At 41.7% G+C, this 27,176-nt stretch overlaps 1 protein-coding gene across 3 annotated transcripts in view; it reads right to left on the bottom strand.

Moving 5' to 3' along the window:
* Positions 1-6,336: 6,336 nt before the first annotated feature.
* The window catches only part of CTTN (cortactin), a 43,330-nt gene continuing 22,490 nt past the window's right edge, over positions 6,337-27,176 (bottom strand). For 2 of the 3 annotated variants that reach the window (XM_033928103.1, XM_033928104.1), the window contains exons 10-17: positions 26,510-26,620; positions 20,560-20,615; positions 18,413-18,482; positions 17,524-17,672; positions 15,313-15,402; positions 13,495-13,654; positions 9,611-9,682; positions 6,337-8,056 (exon numbers count right to left, since the gene is read on the bottom strand). In XM_033928103.1, the coding sequence (XP_033783994.1) occupies positions 7,920-8,056; positions 9,611-9,682; positions 13,495-13,654; positions 15,313-15,402; positions 17,524-17,672; positions 18,413-18,482; positions 20,560-20,615; positions 26,510-26,620 (845 nt within the window). In that variant the 3' untranslated portion in view covers positions 6,337-7,919. The remainder of the gene's footprint in view (positions 8,057-9,610; positions 9,683-13,494; positions 13,655-15,312; positions 15,403-17,523; positions 17,673-18,412; positions 18,483-20,559; positions 20,616-26,509; positions 26,621-27,176) is intronic. The other variant, XM_033928105.1, reaches the window with a different exon arrangement.

Genomic DNA, 27,176 nt, shown 5'->3' with positions numbered 1-27,176 from the left:
ATCTCAATCCTCTCTCTTTCTCTTGTCTCCTCATCCTCTCTGTCCTCTCTCGGTTCTCTCTCCTCTATCTCTTCCCTCTCTTCTTTTTTCTCTTTCTCTATCTCTCCTTTCTATCTCTCTCTCCCCTCTTATCTTCTCTATGTATCCTCTCTTTCTCTCCCTCTTCTCTATCTCTCCTTTATCTCCACCCTCTTCTCTCCTCTCTCCCTGCTTTCTCTTCTCTATCTCTCCTCTCCCCTCCCATCTCTCTCCTCTCTTCTCTATCTATCTCCTCTCGTTCATTTCTTTCTTCTCTCCTCATCTGTCTCTTCTTTCTCTTCTTTCTGTCCTCCTCTTTCTCCTCACTTGTCTCTATTTTCTCCTCTCACCCTCCTCTCTATTTCTTTGTCTATCTATCCGTCTCCTCTATCTCTCCTTTCTCTCTCCCCTGTCTCCTCTCCTCCTTTCTCTCTCTCTCCCTCTTCTCCCCTCCCCTCTCTCTTCTTTGTCTCTTTCTCTTCTATCTGTCCCCCTCTCCTTTCTCTCCCTCTCTTCTTTGTCTCTTTCTCTTCTGTCTCCTCTTTCTCTCCCCTCTTCCTATCTCTCCTTTCTCCTCTCTTCTGTCTCTCTCCCCCCTCTTTCTCTGTTTCCCCTCTCCTCTTCTTCTTATCTCTCTCCTCTCTTCCTTCTCTCCCCTCTCTTCTCTCCTTCCTCTCTTTCCCCTCTTCATCTTCTCTCTCTCCCTCTTCGTCCTCTTTTTCTCTGCAGCCTCTCTCCTCTCTCTCCCATCTTTCTTTCTCTTCCCTCTCTTGTTCCTCTTTCTCTCTTTTTTGTCTCTCTTCTATCTCTGTTTCCCCTCTCCTCTTTTCTCTCTTTGCTCTCTCCTCACTCTCTCTCTCTTTCTCTATCCCCTCTCCTTCCTCTCCCCACTCCTCTTTCCTCTTTTTTCTTTCTCTCCTCTCTCTCCCCTCTTCGCTATCTCTTCCCTCTCTCCCTTCCATCTCCTTTCTCTCTCCCTCTTCCTTCTCTCATCTCCCTCTCTCTTCTTTCCTATCCTCTCATCTCCCTTCTCCTCTCATCTCTCTCTATCTTCCTTCTCTCCTCTATTTTCTCTTCTCTCCCTATCTCCTTCTAATCTCTCCTCTCTCTGTCTTCTCTCCTCCTCTTTTCTCTCTTTTCTCTCATCTCTCTCCTTCTCTATTTCCTCTCTCCCTCCTCCCTCTCTATCTCCTTCTATCTCTCTCTCTTTCTCTTCTGTCTCCTCATCCTCTCTGTTCTCTCTCCTCTATCTCTTCCCTCTCTTTCTCTCCCTCTCTCTTATCTCTTCCCTTCCCTCCTTTCTCTTCTCTATCTCTCTCCTCACTTCTTTTTTCTCTTTCTCTATCTCTCCTTTCTATCTCTCTCTCCCCTCTTTCTCTCCCTCTTCTCTCCTCTCCCATCTCTCTCCTCTATCTATCTCCTCTCGTTCATTTCTTTCTTCTCTCCTCATCTGTCTCTTCTTTCTGTCCTCCTTTCTCTCCTCACTTGTCTCTATTTTCTCCTCTCGCCCTCCTCTCTATTTCTTTGTCTATCTCTCCTCTCTATCCATCTCCTCTATCTCTCCTTTCTCTCTCCCCTGTCTCCTCTCCTCCTTTCTCTCTCTCTCCCTCTTCTCTCCTCCCCTCTCTCTTCTTTGTCTCTTTCTCTTCTATCTGTCCCCCTCTCCTTTCTCTCCCTCTCCTCTCTAGTTCCTCTTCCTTCTCTCCCCTCTCTTCTCTCCCTCCCTCTTCTCTTTCCCCTCTTCATCTTCTCTCTCCCTCTTCATCCTCTTTTTCTCTGCAGCCTCTTTCCTCTCTCTCCCATCTTTCTTTCTCTTCCCTCCTCTCTTGTTCCTCTTTCTCTCTTTTTTGTCTCTCTTCTATCTCTGTTTCCCCTCTCCTCTTTTCTCTCTTTGCTCTCTCCTCACTCTCTCTCTCTATCTCTATCCCCTCTCCTTCCTCTCCCCATTCCTCTTTCTTCTTTCTCTCCTCTCTCTTCCCTCCTCCCTCTTCTTTATTTTCTTTCTCTCCTCTTCCTTTCTCTCTCTTCCTCTCACCTCTTCCCTCTCTCTAGCTCCTCTATCTCCCCCGCCTCTCTCTGTCCCCCCTCTATCTCTCCTCTCTTCAGAGAGATAGCGAGAAGGGAGAGAGCGAGAGGAGTGATAGATAGGAGATAGAAAGAAAGAGTGAGAGGAGAGACAGATAGGAGAGATAGAAAGACAGAGAGAAGAGAAAAAGGAAGGAGAGGAGAGAGAAAGACAGAGAGGAAACAGAGGAGAGAGCAGAGAGAAGGTGAGCGAGTGAAGAGAGATAGAAAGGAGAGGAGAGAGAAAGACAGAGAGGAAACAGAGGAGAGAGCAGAGAGAAGGTGAGCGAGTGAAGAGAGATAGAAGAGTGAAGACAGAGGAGAGGAGATACAGGGAAGGAAGAGAAGGAGGGGGAGAGACGAGAAGAGAGAAAGAAGAGAGGAGGAGGGGGCGAGACGAGAGAGAAGAGGTGATAAGAGAGAAAGAGAGGAGACAAGAAAGAGAAAAGGAAGAGGACAGAAGGAAGAGACCAAAGGAAGAGGAAAGAGACCGAAGGGAGAGAAGAGAGACAGAGAGAAGAGAGGAGTGATAGACAGGACATAGGAGAGAGAGATATATAGGAGAGAGAGGAAAGAAGAGAGATAGGAGAGAGAGACAGGAGAGGGAGAAGAGAGTGGAGAGGAGTGATATGAGATAGAAGAGAGAGACAGGAGAGAAGAGAAAGAGAGGAGAGAGAAGGAGAGATAGGAAAGAGAGAGAGAGAAAGAAGAGAGGTGAGAAGGGAGAAAAGAGAAGAGAGTGAAAAGACAGATAGAGAGGAGAGAAGAGAGGGAAGGAAGAGAAGAGAAGGGTGATGAAGGAAGGAGAGATAGAGGGAGATGAGAAGGGAGATGAGAGGTGAGAAGGGAGAAAAGAGAGAAGGAAGAGACAAATAGAAAAGAGAAGAGGAGAGAAGAGAGAGCGAGAGAGAATGAAGAGAGGGAGAGAAGTGAGAGACAAGGAAAGAAGGGAGAGACGGATAAGAAGAAAAGAGAGAGAAAGAAGGGAGAGAGGAGGGAAGAGAAAGAAGAGAGGACAGAGGGGAGGGAGAGAAGAGAGAATGGAGAGGGAGAGATGGAGAAGAGAGATAGAGGCGATACAGAGATAGAAAGGACAGGAAGATAGAGATGGAAGGAGAGAGAAAGGAGAGTTTAGGAGAGAGAAGACAGAGATAGGAGAGATAGGACAAAGAAGAGACAAAGAGGACAGAGAGAGGACAAAGGGGAGAGAGAGGATAGAAGAGAGATAGAGGACAGAGGAGAGAGAGGGAGAAGAGAGAGATAGGAGAGGTCAGAGAGAGGAGAAAGGACAGAGGAAAGAGAGAGAGAGGAAAGAGAGAGAAGAGATAGAGAGGAGCGATAGATAGAAGGAGAGAGATGAGAGATAAAAATCTGACCAATTACAGCATTACACAGCAAACACAGCATTACAGAAAACAACAACAAAGGAAGATTTATGACCTATTGCTTTTAATTTGTAATGTAGCACCATGAATGATCAGTTTTAAGGCTTGGGTTATTGAATGTTTATACTTGTCCACAGCCAGTAGTAGAGTCAGAAGCTGTATTCAAGTAAACATACGACACATTTGGAAGAGAAATGACATTAAAAATAAGATGGAAATGAGCAGAATCACACCAATACACAATACACAAAAGTGAGATGCTCTAGACCAGTGGTTCCCAACCCTGTCCTGGGGGACCACCAGACCAGTCGCGTTTTCAGGATAGCCCTAATGAATATGCACGAGATCTATTTGCATGCACTGCTTTCATTATATGCTAATGGATTTCTTGCATATTCACTGGGGAAATCCTGAAAACCCGATTGGACTGTGGCCCTCGAGGAAGGACTTTGACACCCCTGCTCTAGAGAAAGGTAGAGGCTATTCTATAGTTAAATGCTCGCTAGAGAATGACACAGTGATGGAAGTCATCACTCTTCCCATCCCCATTTAATTCTTTAAGGAGAGAGGGAAGAATCAGAGTCTAGCCACTGACCCTCAAGCCTTGCATTGAAGAATGCTGGTGTAGAAGGACTGAGGTTGAGACAGACACTAAAGAATGACACGGGCTGGTTTCCCATGGGAACAATGATGAATTCTGCCACCATGTCATTCTAAGTCATTGCCCACATCCTAGCTGGGGGGTGGGCAGGTGTGTTATTAATCCATGCGATCTATTGTGGAATAAAACTTCTGTGTGAGTTTCAGCTTCTAGCAAAGTTTCTTGTTTTTCACAAATGTAAAACAAGAGACAGGACCAAGCTGGTTCAAGTATTGGGCCTATCGGACGTGTACAACGTTTGCCTAGGCCGACCGTGAGTGCACAATGAGCACTTTTTCCCCTGCAAAGTGCTCATTGTGCTTTAAATGCTGCCTAGCTCAAACAGAAGTGCCAGTTAGTGAAAAATACAGTAATAAACAGCAAATTTAAAGGAAACAACCCTTTAGACTGGCACAGTATTGGGGGGTTTTTTTTGGTTGGTTTAATTTCTTTTCAGAACAGACTCCACTGGCATTCGAAGCCGGAGGCCTGACCAGGCTGCCAGCTGAGGCACCTCTACCATAGACCAGGGGTAGGTAATTCCGGTTCTCGAGAGCCGGAGACAGGTCAGGTTTTCAGGACATCCACCATGAATATATATGAGATGGATTTGCATGCACTGCCTCCTTGAGATGCAAATCTATCGTGGATATCCTGAAAACCTGACCCGGCTCCGGCTCTCGAGGACCGAATTGCCTACCCCTGCACTAGACAAAGTACAACAGCTCAAAAATCCTCATGTGTCATCACAGTTTAAAAAAAAAAAAAAAAGAAAATCAAACCTGAGCATCCAAATCTGCCAAATCACAGCTTGAACAGTCCTCAAAACCTGAGAATGCATTATCAAACCACCATCAAATACCACAATGAAACTTAACACCTGATCCTTAATGGGAACTGTCATATTCTGAAAATCATAACATTATCAATTGTCACTGATTATTGCAATCGTGATCTAGGACACAAGCTCAGAGCCGCACACAATTTGGTCTACCTACAATCTATCAAATATTTAATGCTGTTATACTTAATTTTTTGTATGCTTTCTTAATGCTCTATATCTTCAAACTTTATTAAGTGAAAGACTCTTTACAATGTGCTCAGTGATCCTCTACCCAGGTCATTAGCAAAATGCTATAACTGTGTATGTGACTGCTGGGAACCATCACTATCCTATATATACATTTGATAAACTTTACATATTAACCAACTTTAAACTGTTACTTATGTTTAGCATAGATGTTCCACGGTGGTGATATGCAATGAGGATCTGCAGTCCACAGTTGTTCGTGTTTACAAAAGTTCTCATGCAAAATCAGAAAACTACTAAAACATTCTATCATTGATTATTACTCCTTTTCTTGGTTCTCCAACTCCAGCTGAGTTTAGTGTTACATCATAAGGGAGACTCCGTATTAGTTGAACTCAACACTTCATGCCCCCGCTCCAGGGGACTTCCATGTCTCGGTGTCCGTCACAGAGCCAGGCCGCCGCCACCACCAGGATCCAGCGCAGGCGGAAAGAAAAGGGGGTGGAGGCATGAAGCGTTGAGTTCAACTTATACGGCGTCTCCCTGACGATGTAACACAAAACTCAGCTGGAGTTAGAGAACCGGAGAACCAAGAAAAGGAGTAATGGTCAATGATAGAATGTTTTAGCACAATTTTCTGATTTTGCACGAGCACTTTTGTAAACACGAAAAACTGTGGACTGCAGATCCTCATTGCATATCACCACCATGGAACATCTACGCTAAAGATAAGTAGCAATTTAAAGTTGGTTAATATGTGAAGTTTATCAGATATATAGGTGGGAACATACATGTGTGCTGATGGTTCACAGCAATCATAGCGTTTTGCTAATGACCTGGGTGGAACAACACTGAGTGCATTATAAAGAGTCTTTCACTTAATAAAGTTTGAAGATAGAAACATAGATAGAGCATTAAGAAAGCATACAAAAAATACAAAAAAATAATAAGAAGTATAACGGCATTATATATTTGATGGATATAGTGTGAATGCTGTATATTATAATAAATAAAGATTCCAAGCAAAATAAGGTTTGAAAACTACTTACAATCTAGGCATAGCTGGAGGAAAATCACAGACAGGATCAATTGCAGGAAGATGTCACCGAGACAAAGTGGATGTATCACAGCCAGCATTTAATAAAATGTTTTCAAGTTATTCCAACAGAACGAGATGGGTGCAATGAACAAACCCACAGTAAGGTTTGAAAAGATTTTTATTGGCGATTGAATATACAAAATCATATCCTATGATGTACTTTATGCAAAATTGGCTAAAATAAAATTGTGTACAAAACCCAACCCAGTTTGTATTATGAAAACATAACAGTGAGATGACCCATTTGCAATTCATGGAGACCGTCCCAACCAGCCAAGCCAAAGCAATTTTCCACCTGTCATTTTTATAGTTACACTGTACATCTCATTTACACACAGGCTTTTAATACATACTTCATTGGTCCAATTTATAAGAGGTAAACACTGCCATTACAGTCTGTGTCAATATCACAGAAAAGTGGGAATATGACCACCAGCTAAGGCTGGCATCCAACAGGTTCAGTTAGCTCCATGTGACTCTAGAACTTCTGCTTCAAGGTAGAGGAGGACACGGGGACTAATTTTTCTCCGTCCCCGCAGGAACTCAGTTTCCCATCCCATCCCCACGAGTTCTTTTCCCGACCCATTCCTGCAAGCTCCGTCCTCATCTGCATAAGCCTCAAACACTTTAAAATCGTGCTCGAGGCTTGTGTGGTTAAGGCAGAGCTTACAGGAATGGGGCAGGGAGAGGAGACAGCGACAAAGCTTGCGGGGACGACGCAGAGAAATTGAGTTCCTGCAGGGACAGGGAAAATTTTTTTTCCCTGTAATAAAGTGACTTTCCCATCCTTCACTTGCACCTAATAGCGTGAGGCTCTTACCCGAATAATGCATAATAGCTCAGATAACTAGAAAGTACATTGGCTACAGTGAAATGTTGGAGGGCCTCATCCCTTCCCCCTGCATTCCCTTATCATCATACAAAAGAGAAAGCATTGGAAGAAAAAAAACGATGGCCTTCAGCAGTTTTACTTTTCATGTACACTAAAATCACATACTGATAATGAAAATCCAGCATATGTATGTGGGGCCCTTCTGGAATATCATCTCCCAAGTATTTTGTGAAGAGAAGCAGAATTAGGTTTCCTTGCTTAGATTACTGAAGCCTCTTGTCTGAATGATTTAACTAAAAGCACATGGATGCACACTCATTGCAACAGCGAGACAAGCTTATTAGGCCTGCAATTTTCCATAACAACTTGGTAGCTCACTCACCCCGTAAAATAAAATTTTAAAAAAAAGGTGGAAAGTTAAGTCTTATTGATTGCAAGTTTATGGCAATACCTTGGCCCTGACCTTTCATCCGCCCACCCCCAGCCAAACAGTGATTCTGATGACATAGGTAAAATAGTATGCATAGATAGCAGTTCATAGATCTGGTTTACTTTCTTTAATTTTGGAAGAGGGAGGAAAAAACATAAACCATTTTCAAATCCAATCAGCAAAATCCTTCTAGAATACCAGATATTATGACAGCTGTGGATTTTTCTGATGAACATTTTAAAAGAACAGGCAGCACATTAGGGTATCAAATTAAAAACACCTTCCCCCTACCCACACACATATATACCATGTCTGCTTCTGAAAAAAATACATTCCCTCCCCCAATCCCATGATTTGTAGTGTAAGAAATTTGAGTTTACTGAGAATGGCAGTTAAGGCATAACTGGTAAATAATCCCAAGTTATGGTCGTAGCTCCACGTAATTGGCTGGAAAGAGACCATATCGGTTATTGCAGACACCTCGCCACCAGCCGTCATCAATCATTTCAATATTAGTGATGATGTCATCGGGATCAAAGGAGATCTCATCATCACCAGCTGGGGAGAAGAAAGTCAGGCATTAGCAGCGATATGTATTCAACTCTGACCCCCCTACTAATCTGGAGCCTATGACTCAACATCTGCATTCAACAGGTCCCAAAACATCACAGCCCCAGTCTGAGCTCATCTGCACCTACTTTTTCTTCTCACATTCTTAGGTCTCCAACTATATCATAGTTGTGTACTTTCTAAACTATGAAAATCCTAAGGATAACGCTTCAATTTCAATCCCTCTACACAAGAAAATGCACCAAATACTGAGCGTCAGTGACATCACCCACATGTGAGAATATTCTGCCTGCTTGTCCTAGAATAAACTGAAGTTGCTTTCTGTTCCAGTTGCACATACGGAAGGGACTGTAAATATATGCATTCAAAAACAGCCTGTGTATTGAAAGCTGCACCAATGCAACAAAATCTTCGCATTTATATTCCTGCATTTGTATATGTGAAATTACTTACTGCTCAGATTAATCCCCGTTCTGCTGCTTCTCAAATTCCTTCCTTCCTGTTGCTGCCATTCCGCTCCCTGTTAGCTTGAGTGCGAGAATTTTGTGCGGGTCTCGCGGTTTAGAATCTCGCGAGACCTGCCTGAACTTCTTGCAAACGCTAACAGGGAGCGGAATGGCAGCAACAGGAAGGTAGAAAGCGCTATTTGCAAGGTGAGGAGAGTAAGTACCGCAGTAAAAACTGGAAGAGGAGATGATAATGAGACAGGGTGACTGGAGGGAGGGGGAGATGTGTGTGAGAGACAGTGAAGACTGGAGAGCAATATAAGAGACGCACGCAAAAAGAGAACACTGGAAGGAGATACAAGAGAGCGAAACAGGGAGACTGGAGGGGGATGCGAGAGAGAGAGACTGGGTGAAGGCACGGAGTATATATGAGAGAAATAGAGACACTGGGTTGAAGGCTGGAGGGGGGTATGGGTGTGAGAGGTAGTGGAGAGTCACAAATGGGTCCTGGTTCACCTAAAATTGTGGTACCTTTGCAATGGCTAGAGAAGATTCCCCAAGCCCCACCAGCAGAGAGGTTGGGCGGGGGAGAAGCAAATAAGCAGGTTGCTAGGAAAAGCACCTGACAAATTTTTCATTGTTCAGGTTTTTAATTTGCTTTTGAAATGGCTGCTGAAATACCGCGTTTCCCCGAAAATAAGACCTAGTGCGTTTTTTGGGCCCAAAATTAATATAAGGCAGTGGCTTATTTTCGGGGAAACATGGTAGTAGGGGGATCCAGGGATGTTACTGGCATATGATTAAATATTTAAATGTTTATTTCTAGTAAGCATTGGGCGTTGTGATAGGCTGTTTGCCATAGTAGTGTTTCACCTTAACGGTGATTAAAGGAACAGTACTACCGTAGTAACCGAGGGCCCCCTCTACACACTTAATTATCAATATATTATAGAGTTCATGTGATAGAAATTATGCATATTTTTTTCTGGAGAGTTGTGATATTTGAGAACTATATAATTCTCTCTATCCAGATTTAAGCTAATATTTGGGCAATGCCTACAAGGGAAACAGAACACTGCCACTCTTTTTGGCTTACCTGCTTGATAATCATAAAGTGCTATTGCTGTAATCCCAAGGTCACTTTCATACTCGGCATACGTATTCTCTTCTAAAAAGGTTAGAACCCATACACAGATAGTGATTATTAGTTACAAGAAGTTTTTATGTTGATATCTGAACAGTCAACACGATAAAATCTAAAATTTCAAAATTCAGTTTACTGTACTTCTAGAACATGCAATGCCACCCTTGAAATTATAATATGAACCTTTCAGTTACTTGGAATTGGAGGCAGATGGTCCCTGCAATTTCTTTACAAAAGCACATGCAAAATTTACCATGCACTTTAAAATGGAGTTTACATTAAAAACCTGCCTCTGAACCCTTGCCTAAGTTTTGCCAAAATCTAGACAGTAGTAATTCCTGTAACAGAAAATATCCCTACAGCTCTTTTTGAGACATGCAAGAATTCCCAGGTGGAAGTGACTCGAACTACCCCACATACTCCCCCAAAATTGGGGCATCGTGGCTTGAAGCATCTCTTGCTCTGTCCAAACCACATATCTGATGTAATAGCCTTACTGGGTCAGACCAATGGCTGCCCAGTAGCTCGTTCTCACGGTGGCCTATCCAGATCCCTAGTACCTGGCCAAAACCCAAGGAGTAGCAACATTCCAGAATCCCAAACAGTAACAAAAGATTCTAGAACTCCAAAGAGTATCAAGATTCCATGCAGAATCTCAAAGAATAGCAAGATTCTGGAACCCCAAATATTAGCAACATTCCGTGCTACCAATCCAGGCTTTCATTTGCTCAGCTCCTTACCCTCCCTTTGCTGCTACTCTACCCTCCGACATTGTCCTATTTTCACCATATGGTCTTCCTTCACTCTGCCCACTGATTTCTCCTCCTCTCAAGCTCTTTGCTTACACAACCCTTCTTCATTAGACCCTTTTCCACTTCATCTTTTTAAACATTTTTTGGTTCCCCAGCTTCCCCACATGCTTTCGCTTCAAGCTAATCTGAGGCCTCTTAAACAGCCCAGTTTCTATCCCTCACTTCAATTTTCACCCTATATCTACTCCCATTGAGAACACACTAATATCCTACATCCTTTTCGAGCAAACTTTTGCCTTCATGACACTATCCATTCCTCCCTAGAAGAGCACGTTTTCCTTTCTCGATCTTTCCTCTGCGTCTGACTTAATTGATCACTCTCTACTTCACCATATTCATTTGCTCAGCATCACAAGAGCAGTCTTGTACAGTGAGAAAAAGCTGGTGAACCAGGACATTTCAAATGATTAATGGAAACTCTCTTCAGTCTTTCATTTCTAATCCAGTGTTCCCCAAGGTTCCATTCTTGTTATCTACTCTTTTTGAAATCTTCTTTGCCCCACTTATTTTCATTGAGGAACAGGGCTGTATGCGGATGATATTCAGATTATTTGTTATATCTCCGATTCCCTCCTTCTCACTGGGAATACCTGCAATAAGCAAGGTTCCAGTTGGCTGAAGGCCATTTCCTAAACACATTCAAATGTGAGGCTATCGTCTTCTCTAATCCTTATACTCCTCTCCCTTCCTGTCTCATGGTGGGCAGTCAAATCTCTTCCCTTTAGAGATTCCATTAAGACCTTGGGTTCTTTCTTTCCCCTCCATTAGTTTGCACACTTCATGCCTTGGTAGTAACCCACATTGACTACTATAATTCTCTTTATTTATTTAAAACATTATCTGCCTAAAAACATATACAAAATTCAAAAACCATCCATTACATTAATAAAATTAAAAAAGCATCTTTGAGATTGATCTAATACACGTCTTCCTAGATTCAATCAACCCTTACTTCAATGAAATGTCTTCAATAATTTCCTGAAACTAAGCAAATTATCACGGAAATACAAGTTTCCAGGAATTCCATTACATAAAATTGAACCAGTAATAGAGAAAGAAGATTTTGCTCCCCTATTCTTTTAAATGTCTTCAACTCATGCAATCTGCTATGAAACTCTTTGAAACCATGTGCGTGATGAATCATGTTACACCCCTTATGAAAGGTTGGGACAATTTCATGGAGGAAAGGTGGGGGGAAGCCACTGCTTGCCCTGGATCAGTAGCATGGAATGTTGCTGGTATTTGGGTTTTTGCCAGGTACAAGTGACCTGGGTTGGCCACCATGAGGACGGGCTACTGGGGTTGGTAGCATGGAATGTTGCTACTTTGGGGGGTTTTACCAGGTACTAGTGACCTGGATTGGCTACTGGGATAGATGGACCATTGGTCTTTAACCAGCAAGGCTATTCTTATATTGAACACCAGCTACTCATCTCTGCTCACATTAAATTCAGGGTTCTCCATTCTACAGGCCACTTACCAGCTGCCCTTTCTTATATCAACAAACTTGCACTCCTTCCTGTTTTCTTTACTAATCTAATGGTAACCTTCTCCCACTTTTCTTCATCTTAACATCTCAAACAAAATTGCCTTTACTTATCTTGGCTCCAAGCTATGGAAAAGTGTTTCCTCCCATCCAGAGACTCAAAGCACTATCAACACTCAAAAACACACCTCTTCCAAGGCCTTTGGACCTTTAGTTTTATAACCTCTCTCTTTTTGGTTTTTAAATATTGTTGTTAACCATATACGCCATTACTGGCTCTCTTGCAATATATCAAACTTTGTGATTAATGAAGAATAGAACATCTTGAAAAAGTCAGTTGGATCAAAAAGCACTGTACCCTTCCCCACATAACCAAAAGATACAGATGTAAAGAACATAGTCCCGCCAGATGTTCACACACAGGAATGATGTTCTAATACAGTGGGGTCCCCAACCCTGAGCTGGAGGACCATCAGGCCAATCGGGTTTGCAAGCTAGCCCTAATGAATATGCATGAGAGAGATCTGCTTATAATGGAGGTGCCAGGCATGCAAATCTGCTCCACGCATATTCATTAGGGCTAGCCGGGAAACCCGATTGGCCTGGTGGTCCTCCAGGTCAGGGTTGGGGACCACTGTTCTAATATACATGCCAACCTCTTCTCTTTTCAGTACCGTTCTATCCTGCATCAGATCTGTCTCTCCAGTTACCACCCCGTTATATTCCACAGCTGGCTCTTACATTCTACCACATGACTGACAGATGGCAACAACCCCCAAGGGAGGAAATAGATTGGGAGGTTTAGGACGTTTTCCAAAGACCACCACCACTGAAAAGAGGGTCGCTGACACAGAAGTGGTGGAGACAGACTGTCTGAATTCAAGAAGGCGTGGGATAGGCACATGGGATCTCTCAGAGAGAGAAAGAGATCATGGTTACTGCAGATGGGCAGACTAGATGGGCCATTTGGCCTTTACCATCATGTTTCTATGATACAACCTACCCGATACAGAATGCTGCTTTTCACTAGGTCACCTGAAAACAGTGTTCAACTAGCACAACTCCTGATTTGAAAGCCTTGATGACTGGCAATACTGGTCACAAATTTCAACAACATTTTGTACGATTATAACGTTGTGCGAAATGATAGACATGGATCTCTTTACATATCTTATGAAATGTCTAATTAACAAGGCCATCGCAAATACTGTTCAGAAAAACAAAAAACACAAATTAAAGCCTTCTATCTGAAAAGGGAAAAGAAAGGGAGAAAAAAAAACCTCAGTGTGGCACAAAATGCTACGAAGGCCGGAAATGAACCTCCACTACTAGCAACTTACTTTTGATATTGATACCAACAGACGAAGCAAACACATCACTGGCCTAAAAAACCTCCCATATCATATTCTATAGAGTAAAATCACCACCATGCCACAATTAGCCACATTTTGTCTCCATTATGAGAGGACATGAGGAGGTTTAGTACTCGTATATTGGCCAAGAGCATTTGGTATGGGGTTAGCAAGTTGCACCAATACCTTTTGGATAATGGCGTTCTGCAGTCTCATATGCCGCTTTAGGTTGACTTTCTGCCTCTTGGTAGTCTGGTTCTTCTGTTGTATGAATGTGTTCCGACTCCAGGTCCTTAGCCGTTCTGGAGTTTGGGGGGCTTGGTTCTACTTCATATACAGGCACATCCTAGAAGAAACGAGACTAAGAACTCATACAGATGCAGTGAATAGCCGATTAGTGTTCTAATTTTCTGAGGTCTGCACTGCACATCAAAGCGAGGAAAACAGTCCAAACCAGTGGTCTCCAACCCTGTCCTGGAGGACCACCAGGCCAATCGGGTTTTCAGGATAGCAGATTTGCATGCCTATCACTTCCATTATATGCAAATCTCTCTCATGCATATTCATTAGGGCTAGTCTGAAAACCCGATTGGCCTGCTGGTCCACCAGGACAGGGTTGGGGACCACTGGTCTAAACAGCTGGGTTATCTTCCTAGCTGTACTAGCAGTCTATCCAAATGTAAAACCAGCTGATCAAGACAGAATATGTTTTGGGAAATAAAGATATGGAAGTTATATTTCAAACAAATCCGCTTCATTACAAAACAGCATAAAATTGAACAGTGTGATCACAGCACTAAATTCTGTAATAAACAGGAGATTAATAAAATTTACAAGCAGTGTTTGATCACTTACTCCTGGCAGAATTCTGCACAAAAATTTTGAAAATTCTGCAAAGTTTATTTATAGTATTTTGCATAGAATTCTCCCGTCCTAAGGCCTGAAATGCCTTCCTGCCATTTCCTTTCTCAGGTTCAAGCCCCCTCCTTTTCTTCTCTCACTCCAAATGCAGTTCTGTCTCCCTCTAAATCCCACCCCTTTCTCTCATTTACACCCTGAATCCCCTCCCTAGCCCCTATATTCTAGCATCTTCCTCTTTCCACTGGCTAAGAATCTCTTCCTCCTTTCCCACCCCTTTTCTGGTCTGGGTCATTCTCTTTCCCCTCTACCATCCTCTCCACCCACATTTGTGGTCCAGCACTCATGTCCCCTTATCCCACCCACCTCTCTTGCTTGCACCCTGAATCTCTTCCCCGCAGCATATGGGCTAGCATCTTCCTCTCCCTCTCTCAATGGCCAAGCATTTCTTCCTCCCCCCCCCCTTTCTAGTCTTGGTCACTCTTCCTCTCTCTACCGTCTCCCCCCCACTCACAGATCCAGTACCCATTTCCACCCCATCTCACCAACAATCTCTGTTGCTTACACCCTGAATCCCTTACCTGCTCCATATGGTATGGCCAACCATCTCTTCCACACACACCCTTTTCTGGTTTCTGTCACTTTCTCTCCCCTCTCTCCCCCCAAAACACACTTATGGGCCCAGCATCCATATCTTTTCCCCCTCCTCCTTTTCCTGCAGGTCTAGCATTCATGTTTCCTCCTCTGCCCCCCATCACTTGTGGTCCAGCATCCATATCCTCTCCCCCATCCCATGGGTCTACCCTCTCACTGCCTCCCCCCAAGTGAATCTGGCATCTACCACATTCCTACTGCCCTGCTCCTCACTTGACACCCTGCACAAGTTTGACCACTGATCGAACCCCTCTCCATGTGGATCTGGTATCTTACCTGCAGGGTGTCCCATAGCAGCTGTGAACAGGTTGCCTGCAGCTGGCCCTGCCAGGGCCTTTCCTCTGCCACGTCAGAAGTGATGCAGCAGAGAAAAGGCCTTGGCGGGGCTGGCCTCATGCTGCCTAAAGATCTAGAGAAAACCAAAAAAAAAGTATTGCCCTTCTTTCTTCTCCCCCAACTATGTCAAGTCCATCTTATGAAAATCTGACTTACCGCATACAGTGGGCTGGCAGGACTCTCCACTTTAACAGGCTGAGGGGTAGGAGAGGCAGGGGGGATTTGCTTTCTGGCTTTGGCTTGCTCCTTAATATAATGAAGCAAAAAAAAAAAATAAATAAAAAAAATTAAAGGCTTAACGGACAATTCAGAATGTGACAAAAAGGTAAATACAAGGAACAAAAAGCAGTGCTAAGAGATATTCAGCTTTATCATATGTAATAAAAATGCAATAGTCTCTCGATTATCCAACATAAATGGGACTGAAAACATTAGATAATCGAGAAACGGTGGATGCTGCAGTGCAATGTATCGGAAAACCACTGCAACACTCCTCCCCCCAAAAGTAGCATCCCCACCTCCTGTACCTCTACCCACCAAAAGACCCAAGGCCTATATTATAGTCCCTGGTGGTCTAGAGGTTGCAGCAGACATTTTGAAAGTGGAGCTGGCATGGGCAGGGGCAATGGGGGTTTCATCCTACCCCCCCTACACTTCTAGACCAACAGAAACTAATGCAGGTTCAGGAGGGAGGGGGCATAGTCCAACTCTCAGATAATCTGGAACCTAGCTTAACCGAAAGATAGATAAATCAGAACTCCATTGTAATGTCAAACTGCAAAATGAATAAATATTTTTTTTTAAAAAGCACATCTTGCAGAAGAAACTGTTTTCCCCTCGTTTCTGTATTTATGGGACGTGCATACGCTGGAAAAACTAGTGCTAATTGCATTTAATGTAATTGAAAACCAGACTTTAAGGTTCTACTGCAAAGATGCTTTCTTTGTGCAGAACATAGAGTCGGTGTTATACAAACTCTTAATTACTCATACAGACTGTAAATAGGGCGGACTGAGATGGGGGGCAATGATAATGATTAAATAATAATTCTTTTAAATACAAATTTATTTAAATATAAATATCAAGACTGATACAAGTCAATATACAGAATAGAATATTTGATTCTGGCTACATTCATGAGTTATTTGGTTAAAAGCTAAATAAATCACCTCAGTTTATAAAGAACAGATAAGCATAAATTGCCTCTTTCCTTCCTGAAAAAGTGATTGTGACTAACATTTGTACATTGTTCTGAAACCTATAACAATATATGTAATACATGGGTCAGGGCTGTTCATAAAAGAACAGACTACAGCTGGTATCATTTACCTAACCAAGAACATTACAAAATGAGAGGAAAGAGGAGACTTGGTTTACTTAGGAATAAAGGCTAGAGGAACTAAAGGATTTTAAGACAGAGACTAAATTCAGGCAGCATGTGGAAGGGTTGGGGAGGAGGGATTGCAGATGCTGCGAAACGGCAAGAACAGCATCATAGCACAAAATCTCTTGCCCTCAGATTGTAACTAAAAACAAATGATTGAAGTCTACAAAATCCCGAGTGGTGTAGAATGGGTAAAAGTGAATCAATTTTTTACTCTATCATGTTATTACGCTTGTTGAATTACTGGCCTGTTTTACCCTGTTATTATTGGCTTCCCTCTTGGTTGTATGTTCCTTTTGCTATTGCTAATAAAGATATTGAAAAAAAAAAAAAAAAATTTCCAATGACTAGGGGACACAAAGTTAAAAGGAAATACCTTTAAAACCAATAGGAGGAATTTTTTTTTTTTTTTTCACTCAAAGAATAATTAAGCTCTGGAATGCATGGCCAAAGAATGCAGCGGTTAGCATAGCTGGATTTAAAAAAAAAGGTTAGGACAAGTTCCTAGAGGAAAAATTCATAGTCTGTCATTTAAAGCCAATGGGGGGCCAATGGTTGCCCTGGGATTGGTAGCATAGAATGTTGCTACTATTTTGGGTTTTTAAGAACATAAGCAGTGCCTCCGCTGGGTCAGACCAGAGGTCCATCGTGTCCAGCAGTCCGCACACGCGGTGGCCCAACAGGTCCAGGACCTGGACTGTAATCCTCTATCTATACCCCTCTATACCCTTTTCCAGCAGGAAATTGTCCAATCCTTTCTTGAACCCCAGTACCGTACTCTGCCCTATTACGTCCTCTGGAAGCGCATTCCAGGTGTCCACCACACGTTGGGTAAAGAAGAACTTCCTAGCATTCGTTCAGGTACTTGTTACCTGGATTGGCCACTATGGAAACAGAATACCGGGCTAGATGGATCAACATTGGTCTGACCCAGCATAGCTAGTCTTACTTGTATGTTCTTAAACAAACTGCAGCTGACTCACTTCTAGCTTTCTCTTAGCCTCCTCCTGTTCCTGTTTCTCCTTTGCCATTCTCTGAGCTCTCTCAGCTTCAGCCTTCTTCCGGTCCTCCAACTCCTTCTCTTTTGCAAGGTTTTCAAAGTTAGCACGGATACTGCTTGTTTTATTATTTTCTGTAAGATAGGAAAGAGGAAAAAAAATACACCTTTCTACCTTTTTCAGATGAGAGAGTAACAGTGCGAGGTCCCACCCTACAGAACTTTGGCCAGGTTATGCTACATGGGAGACGTTCAACCTACGGTGCTAGAGACACCAACTCTCAGATCAGACATTATATCAGAGAAGTTTACCAGGAGCACTAGAAATCTTAGTGCCCGAAGGAAACAGCCAGATCCATTTTTATAGCCACCACCAACGATCAAATTATTTTTTCTAACCATGCTACATATACTTCCCAGAAATTGGATTATAAGAATACAGATTTATAGCTATACACAATTTATATTGCTTCACATGTGACCCCCCCTCCATTGAGTGATGCTTGTACCAAACTAAAAAGATGATTGAAAAGTCTGAAATACTCTCTAGCACTGTTTAGTTTTGCTTTTCCAACTAAAGAACCAGATACACCCAGGGTACACACCACATTTAAACATAAATCCTGATTTTAAATGTTCAATTCCATTAAATGGGCGAGACATGAATTGCTAGGCCATTAGAATCTGCCAAATGATCACGACCTGATGATTATCAGATATGCAGAAATAAAAGGTCTACGGAATAGTTGTAGATTGTTGACTTATTTCAGGACCTCCAAGTGGACCAAAGGGGCGACTGCACCATTTTATGATAACCTGATGATCAAACTACTGGGGACTAAAATGTGAGTTCTGTAGCCTTTGAGATCTCTTACCAACTTCTACAGGCTTTGTCTTCTGATATGTGGAGCTTGGTTTCTCCACATCTTCGAAAGACGCTGCAGCCTATCCAAGCAACAAAGAGTACATTTCTTGGTTATTTTCCCATTTAAAACCACAAGAGGCATGAGAAAAGGACTTCCAAGCTCGTTCTGCTACTTGGGATCCACACTCTTACAATGTGCTGTGTCCTACTGATTCAGTTGGGGAGTAGGTTTTGATTAGGAACCTGGAAGTCACATTCAACTTCAACTAGAAAAAACCCCCCACACAGAATACAGTGGCAGATGAGGATCAGAAAACGCATCAAGAACAAATGCTTTAGGCCGATATTTCAGGCAAGGAACTGGAGAGATAAGACAATTGCAGAGGTTCCATGATAACCCCTGGTCTAGAAAAGTTAGGACTATCAACCCAGTGTTTATAGCCACTCAAGTGTTCAGGATACCCACAATGAACGAGAATGAGAGGATTTGCAAACAATAGTTGGTGCATTCAGATTCACTGTGGATATCTTGAAAACCAAAACAAGCTCGGTGTGTCCCAAGGCGTGGGTTGAGAACCCCTGTTCTCTGAATCATTTGCCAAAAGTCTAGGTTGATCTAATGCATTGGTTCTCAACCCTGTCCTGGGGGACCCCCCAGCCAGTTGAGTTTTCAAGATATCCCTAATGAATATGCATATGAGAGTTTTGCATACCTGTCACTTCCATTATATGCAAATCTCTCTCATGCATATTCATTAGGGATATCTTGAAAACCTGACTGGCTGGGGGGTCCCCCAGGATAGGGTTTAGAACCACTGATCTAATGCTTCTGCAAAAACAGGATACAAAGAACTATAAACACTGAGCAAGCTTTGAGACACAACAGCTAGAGCAGGGGTCGGCAATTCCGGTCCTCGAGAGCCGGAGCCAGGTCAGGTTTTCAGGATATCCACAATGAATATGTATGAGATGGATTTACATGCACTGCCTCCTTGAGATGCAAATCTATCTCATGCATATTTATTGTGGATATCCTGAAAATCAGACCTGGCTCCGGCTCTCGAGGACTGGAATTGCCTACCCCTGAGCTAGAGGACTTCAAGGCCTGGAACAAACCAATTAGGCTATTGAGGGAAACTTTATCTGCAATTTTGTTTCTCTAACAAGATGGACTGTTCTAAATTACACAGAGCCAAGAATGGGTTTACTTTCCAATTGAAAATTAACCCATGGAAAGGGCTCAAACACATTTGCACCTGTTATGTAGCATGCACAAATGTATTTATATATAAAAATAACTCTGCTCTGCCAATTACTATCAAGTGGATTTAAAAAAAAAAAATCACACACACCACATAGTAAAGCCAGATACAAAACATCCCCAAAAATGGTAATAATTTAAACAGAAACCAATGACAATATTGATCAATTGCTAATACTAGAAACTATATTCCAAAATTTCCTGGTTTGACTTTAAAGAATCTGTACAATGCTAACCCTTACCAACCCCATCCCCAGAGTGTTTCAACTCATTTCTGTCAAGCTCCATGTGCACCATTTTTACCAGCATAATAATTTTAATAAGTTCAATAATTTTAAAAGCCATTTCTGTGCAAAAGTCTCTTTTATGCATATACATGGCTTTTAAATTTTGCCCAAAATAAAGAGACACGGGCGAAACGGACCCCATTGAGATCACGATTGTGAAATTTCATTGCTGTCTAAAGCGAAGTGCCACACTTATAATGTTTACAGGATATTTATAATATTTATTGTTTTAACACGATAAGATTTTGCATTAAGGTTGGTGGTGGTGATTGACCGGTGAGTTGGGGAATGAATTTCTGAGGTTTCACCACAAATGAGTTTTGTATTTTGAATGAAAGCTCAGCCTTACCACTCTTTTCAGTATTGATGAATTAATTATTAATGATTTTTGGCAATAGTTATTTCACCCCACATTTTTGTGATTTATCATTTTTAAATTTAGCCCACAGCATCGTTTCCTACAGCAGAGATCTATTGAGAATCCCCCTGAAACATAAGGAGTGAATATACGTTTAATACTTCAGAAATTATCCTCATCTTCAAAGCATTAACCCCCCCCAAAAAAAAAAAAACCCCATACTACCTTTGAACGTAAATAACATAACTTACTTTGTCCATTCTGTCTTTCTGTACACCATACTTTCCACCAAATCCTTTGGCGTAATCTGAAACAGGGTACAATTCAGTCATTTAATTTTATAATGAGGTATGAAAAACAGCAACTACAAAAAAAAAAAAAAAAACGATTACGTTGGCTTCAAAAGAAGTCCTATCTACAAGAAATGGTTTTAGTTGAAAAAGGTGCGCTGAATAAAGCCCTTCCACAAGGGGATACACTTAAGTTACTGTGGCAAGTACTGGAAGGCAAATTTCAGATTTCAGTGCAGTACTGTTAAGAGTAAAAGGCAATTTGCCTTCCTGAATACTAACTAGCCTGCTATGGATAGAGCAGTGTTCTTCAACCACCGGTCCATGGACCAGTGCCGGTCCACAGGGCCGGCATGTGCATCAGGCCCAAAACAGTGTTTTTCAACCGCTGGTTCGCGGTGCAACTGATGCGAGGTTATCTTCGGGCCAGCTCCCTCTTCCTCACTGACTCAGTGCACAAAGCCACGGGCAGCGGCTCCTACGCACGTCCTGCGCCTGAACTGGAAGCCTTCTCTCTGATGTCACAACATCAGAGGGAAGGCTTCCAGATGGCCCACATCTTAGCTCAGGGTTCTTCAACCGCCAGTCCGCAGACCAATGCCGGTCCATCAAATAATTATTTTATTTCTGCCGGTCCATAGGTGTGAAAAGGTTGAAAAACACTGGGATAGAGAATAGTACCTGTGTATAATTAATGTAAACTGGATGGGTATATCAAATCCATGACTCTCTCTTTTTTTTTTTTTTACATTATTTGTTATTAGTTTTTCAAATATATTCAAGACAATTCTTGACAACAGAAATAGTGTTCCCTATTTAAGATAACATAAACCCAAAAGGAAAACTATTCATCTCATACATTATAGCAAGTACTCATTACATAGAGCAATAAATCACAACAAAGAAGAAATATAAGAAAATCAGAAAAATCCTGGGGGAATGGACAAAAACAATATTACTTCCAGTAAAGCAGGAGATTTTAACTGGAGTAAAGAGGTAAATTAAAGGCAATTTTTTATAGAGGTAGTAGACCCAAATTTTTTGTTGGGACATCATCTTGCCGAATTAGGAGATGGAGTAGAAGTTGTCACAACTTTAGGAGGTTTCCTCACTTCCAGAAAATTCTTAAATTGTTGTGGATCTAATAAAACATACATCTTCATCTCAGATTTTACAGAACATTTCCATGGAAAATGTAAGAAAAAAGTCCCTCCTAAGGCCAACTTCTCAGATTTTAGGGCTAAAAAAAAGGCTTCTTTCTGAGTTCGGTGGCTCTACAGAGGTCAGGAAATATCTGCAGTGTATGTCCCACAAAATCTACATTTTTATAGCGAAAATACAGTCTCAAGAGCCAGTTACGATCTGGTTCTAAAGCAAAAGATTGGGTGGAGCCTTCCAGGAAACTTCCAGGAATCTTCTTTTCAAGTTTCAAGTTTAATAAAAGATTTGATTAATCGCTTTATCTGAATTCAAAGCGATGTACATATTAATAAAATTAAATTGTTAAAAATATTACTACAATAAATAAAACAATCTTGACTTAAGACAAATGCAACAATACTGGAAACATAAGGAATTCATGGGGAGAGTTTACATTATAATAAAAGTATAGAAAGACATGAAGGGAGAGTACATAAGGGAGGGTAGGGTGATGGATTTAAAAAAAAAAAAAAAATTTTCTTACATCTTTATGAGATTCCCCATTCCACTCCACATTAATATACCCGTGTGATATGTGGTGAAAAGACTCGTTATATTTCTTTAACATATCAGATGGTGTAAAAACTGGAGATTTGGGAGAGTTAATAAAACGCAGATTAAATGCCGCTCATAATTTTCCAAAGTCTCAAAGCTTCCGATGAGTAATAATCAATCCCATCTTTAATCAAAGTACCTTGCTGATGTTGTGTATTTGGATTTTCAAAAGGAATTTGACACCTCATGAAAGACTTCTGAGGTAATGTCCTATTATGGATTACGAACTGGTTGAAAGACAGAAAACAGAAAGTAGGTTTAAATGGTCAATATTCTCAATGGAGAAGAGTAAATAGTGGGGTTCCCCAGGGGTTTGTGCTGGGACCGCTGCTTTTTAACATACTTATCAATGATCTAGAGATGGGAATAAACTAGTGATTTAATTAAATTTGTTGATGACACAATGTTGTTCAAAGCTGTTAAATCGCAAGAGGACTGTGAAAAACTGCAAGAGGACCTTGTGAGACTGGAAGACTGGGCATTAAAATGGCAAATGATGTTTAATGTGAGCAAGTGCAAAGTGATGCATGTGGGAAAGAGGAACTCAATCTATAGCTATGTGATGCAATTTTCCACATTAGGAGTCATTGCCCAGGAAAAGGATCTAGGTGTCATTGTTGAGGATATGTTGAAGCCCTGAGCTAAGACAGAAAATAGAATGTTAGGAATTATCAGGAAAGGAATGGAAAACAAATATGAAAATGTTATAATGTCCTTGTATCGCTCTATGGTATGGCCACACCTCAAATACTGTGTTCAGTTCTGGTCACCGTATCTCAAAAAAGATACAGCGGAATTAGACAAAGTACAGAGGACAATGAAAATGATAAAAGGGATGGGACGACTTCCCTATGAAGAAAGGCTAAAGCAGCTAGGGCTTTTCAGCTTGGAGAAGAAATGGCTCAGGGAAGAAATAACAGAGGTCATGGAAAGGGTAGATGTGAATTGCTTGCTTACTCTTTCCAAAGATACTAGGACTAGGGGGCATGCAATGAAGCGCCTAAGTATTAGATTTAAAACATACCAGAGAAAATATTCCTTCACATGTGTAATTCAACTATGGAATTTGTTGCCGGAGAATGTGGTGAAAATCAGTTAGCTTAGCAGGGTTTGGATAATTTCCAAAAAGAGAAGTCCTTAAGCCATTATTGAGATAAGTGATACAGGATGAAATGCATAGGTTTCACTAAACTTTTGAATACTTATATTTTAGCTTTTTCTACCTCTTGTGGGATAAGAAAAATGTTTATAATTACGTGAAAAAATTGATTTCTCTACTGTGGATGTAGTGAGTTTTGGAAATAAGTCCTTGAATTTATAAGCCTCAAAGACCCCAATATAATCTTTGAAACATAAAACAAGTTTAATGAATGCTATTTTAAAATATTTACTATAATTTCGTAATGGATATAAATAGCATCCCCTGAACTTATTATTAATCTAAACTACCTAAATCAGGGGTGTCCAATGTCGGTCCTCGAGGGCCGCAATCCAGTCGGGTTTTCAGGATTTCCCCAATGAATATGCATGAGATCTATTTGCATGCACTGCTTTCATTGTATGCTAATAGATCTCGTACATATTCATTGGGGAAATCCTGAAAACCCGACTGGATTGCGGCCCTCGAGGACCGACATTGGACACCCCTGACCTAAATGGACAGCCAAACTCCTAATCAATATATTTCTCCAAACCAGCGTGGAAGGCAAATGTTCTTAAAGACCTCAATATTTAATTGAAAGATGGGTAGACAGTAGCGCTAAACCCAACCTCGTTTTTGGCTCTTTTTTTTTGCACAGGAAAGCCAATTCAACCACTTCCGGTAATTAGTCAGATCATTAGCCCAAGTGTGTGTCCTTGTGGCAGCTTTGGAATTAATTTTCTTCAATTACCTCCTTTTTGAAAAAATGTATCCATGGCAGTATAATCCAGACACACAAGCAACAAACAATTCGAACAATAAAATATTCAAACACTACACATTATAGCATGGTATGTTACTAACAATATCAATACAATATCCAAAACATTTTAATAACACAGGGTGTAAGCAGATGTAGGACAGATAGCTAATACGAAGTAACAGGTATTTAGATAGAAGATAAACATGACTAAAAGAAAATCACTTGTGAAATCAGAAAAAGTTCATTAACTGATCTCAGCTAGAGTATGCGAGGGGCAAGCAAGCAAAGTAAATGCAGCCATTGTTAAGTCTGTGTGACTGGCTACTTACGCCTTCCATTAAAGTCTTGGGAGAACAGCAAATCCTGCTTCCTGAAGCAGACAGAGTCTTGCGTTAAGTAATGCCTTCCAGAGCGTGGGGGCTGCTTCTGAAAAGGCTCACTGGCAGATGCCACAACACATCATTTCCTTTGGAGGGGCTGTGCTTAGGAAATCTCCTTGTCAGATCTTAGAGGTGCATAGATGGAGACCCTGTTTTACTCTGGCCTCTCTTGAGATCAGAGAGTTTTACATTTAGACTTGTATTGTACTGGTAGGCAGGGGAAGGTTTTGCAGGAATGGTGCGATATGATCAAGTCACTTACAACCTTCTGTCAGTCTTGCTGCAGCGCTTGGAATCAATGAGGGCTGGAGCAGTCAGATCAATGTAAGCACGTTACAGTAATCTTGTCAATATTATCATGGCATGACTTGCCTTCTCAATGTATGGTTGATAGAGGACTCTCCTGAAGGTTGCTTAGATTTAATGGTGGGGGTGGGGAGGAGGGCAACTTCAGTCTAGCTGTACTCCAAGGTTCTTGACCTGTGGTTCACGATTTCCAAAAAGGATCTCGATGACAGGTATGTAAACTGCATGTGTTAGAGATTGATTCAATGAGTAGGAGTGTATGCAAATCATCTGCACAGATGTACTTAAAATCCACCGACAATCATCTGGGTTAGTGTCTTGAGGTAGATGTTGAAAGTGCCAATCCTTGTGGTACCCTGTAGATCAGCACTGCCAAACAGTTTGAACTGTTGCTTGTTCAGATAGACGAGTATTGTGCCACTGATGCCTGGTTTCCACCAGTCATGGACCATCTTCATTCTGTAGCCAGGTCTGAATCCTACTTGACACAGATTCAGCCACTTTCTCTCTTCTAGTGAATCATCGAGTTGAATGTTCTATACAAAAACTTTCCTAGAATGGGATGTTAGATGCCAGCTGGTAACTTTCCAGCTTGACCTGGTCACGGTCATTCTTTTTAGCAGGGGCTAAAGGCCTTTGCCCTTTTTTAATACTGTTGGTAGCTGACCATTAGATTTGATGTAAAAATTGTTACTTGATTCTCCCCAGAAACCTTCCATAGTCCAACAGCACCTGGGAGGAGTTCACAGACAAGTCTGTCCAGGTAAGGAAGAGCTGCCATCTATGCTAAATATGAAATTTTTAACACTTTTTAAGAGCATACAGCACCAGCGGGTACCTAGGATTTGGAGCAGTTAATTCTCACTAAAAAGTATTTTCAACTAAATCTGTTACAGGACCGATCAGTTTTATTCCATCTTTGGACATAGCTTTGGATCCTACTATAGGAATGCGGCCAAATCGCTGAACATCTGAAAGACTGGCGAGACCCACCCAAGACAACCCATCCAAGACAACAGGTTACAAAAAGAACATTTAGAGACACATATGCTAAGCTTGTCCCCCCCCTCCAAAAAAAAAAAACAAAACCATAGATGAGAACAACATCTTTCAATGTATCTGGCTAAAATGAACAAGATGGCGTCTCATAACATCAGTGTGAATGCATAAGTTGGCATTTTAAACAGTGCAAAACCATAAACACTCTTCCCCCACTAAAGTTAAACAGGAAGCATTCTAACAGTAGCCTAAGAGAAGATCTCTGTTCACAATATGTATCATGAAATCCTGCTTCCCAGAATAAGAGTCCAAAGAAATAAAGTAGACGATCGGCAAGAGCCAAAAAGGCAAAAATGTTCAATCTATCGTTTTCACCTCCCATAATAAAAGGACAGAACGCCATACTCAGTGGTCATGGACAGGGAAGGGAGATCAACGCACCAGTGAGACTGTGCCCTCCTGCAGCACATCAAAAGCTCATAAATTAAGGAATCAATGTGAATGACAGAAAAGATGTGAATGCATTTCAGATGGGTAAAAAGATTGCTGTTGAGGCAAGGGCTGTACCTTTTTGGGACTCATGTAGCTGTACTTTTTCCTGATGATCCCAGCCAAGGGCACACTTGTCCTGTCTGTCTGTCTGTACACCAAACTTTCCTCCAAACCCTTTCACATAGTCTACACACATACACACACAAAATCCACAAGAGTTAAAACTGAAGGCGCTGTAAGCTGGACACGATACAAAAACAGCAGGTTAGACAGAATGGAACACAAATAAACTTTCACATTACACACCTGCAAGTTAAAATTTACACATCCCCTTATTCAAGCAGTGGTTAAGTTAGTTGACTGTAAAATGTTAAGAAATGCTCTAATGTCTGGGCCTGAAATTAGTCCGAGGTCGCAAAGGTGCCCACAGGAGTCTTCATACAAGAAACGGAACATAGGTGCATGCACAGAATCGTAACTCCACCCTCTCTTGCAGCCACCATACCATCACATAAAATATGAACCAGAAGTGGTTAGCACCGATGCAGCTACAGAGCAGCAAAGTAGAGAATGACACGGGGACAAATATGTCCCCATCCCTGCAGGAACTCCATTTCACCGTCCTGTCCCCATGAGTTTTGTTGCTGTCCCTACCCCATTCCTGTAAGCTCTGCCTTAATCGCACAAGCCTTGAAACACTTATGATTTTAAATTGGTTGAGGCTTGTGCAGATGAGGACAGA

This window comes from Geotrypetes seraphini, chromosome 19 (assembly GCF_902459505.1).
Source record: "Geotrypetes seraphini chromosome 19, aGeoSer1.1, whole genome shotgun sequence".
NCBI classification, from domain to species: Eukaryota; Metazoa; Chordata; class Amphibia; order Gymnophiona; family Dermophiidae; genus Geotrypetes; species Geotrypetes seraphini.
The sequence above is the reverse complement of the archived record's forward strand: the minus strand, read 5'-3'. Positions and strand labels throughout refer to the sequence as shown.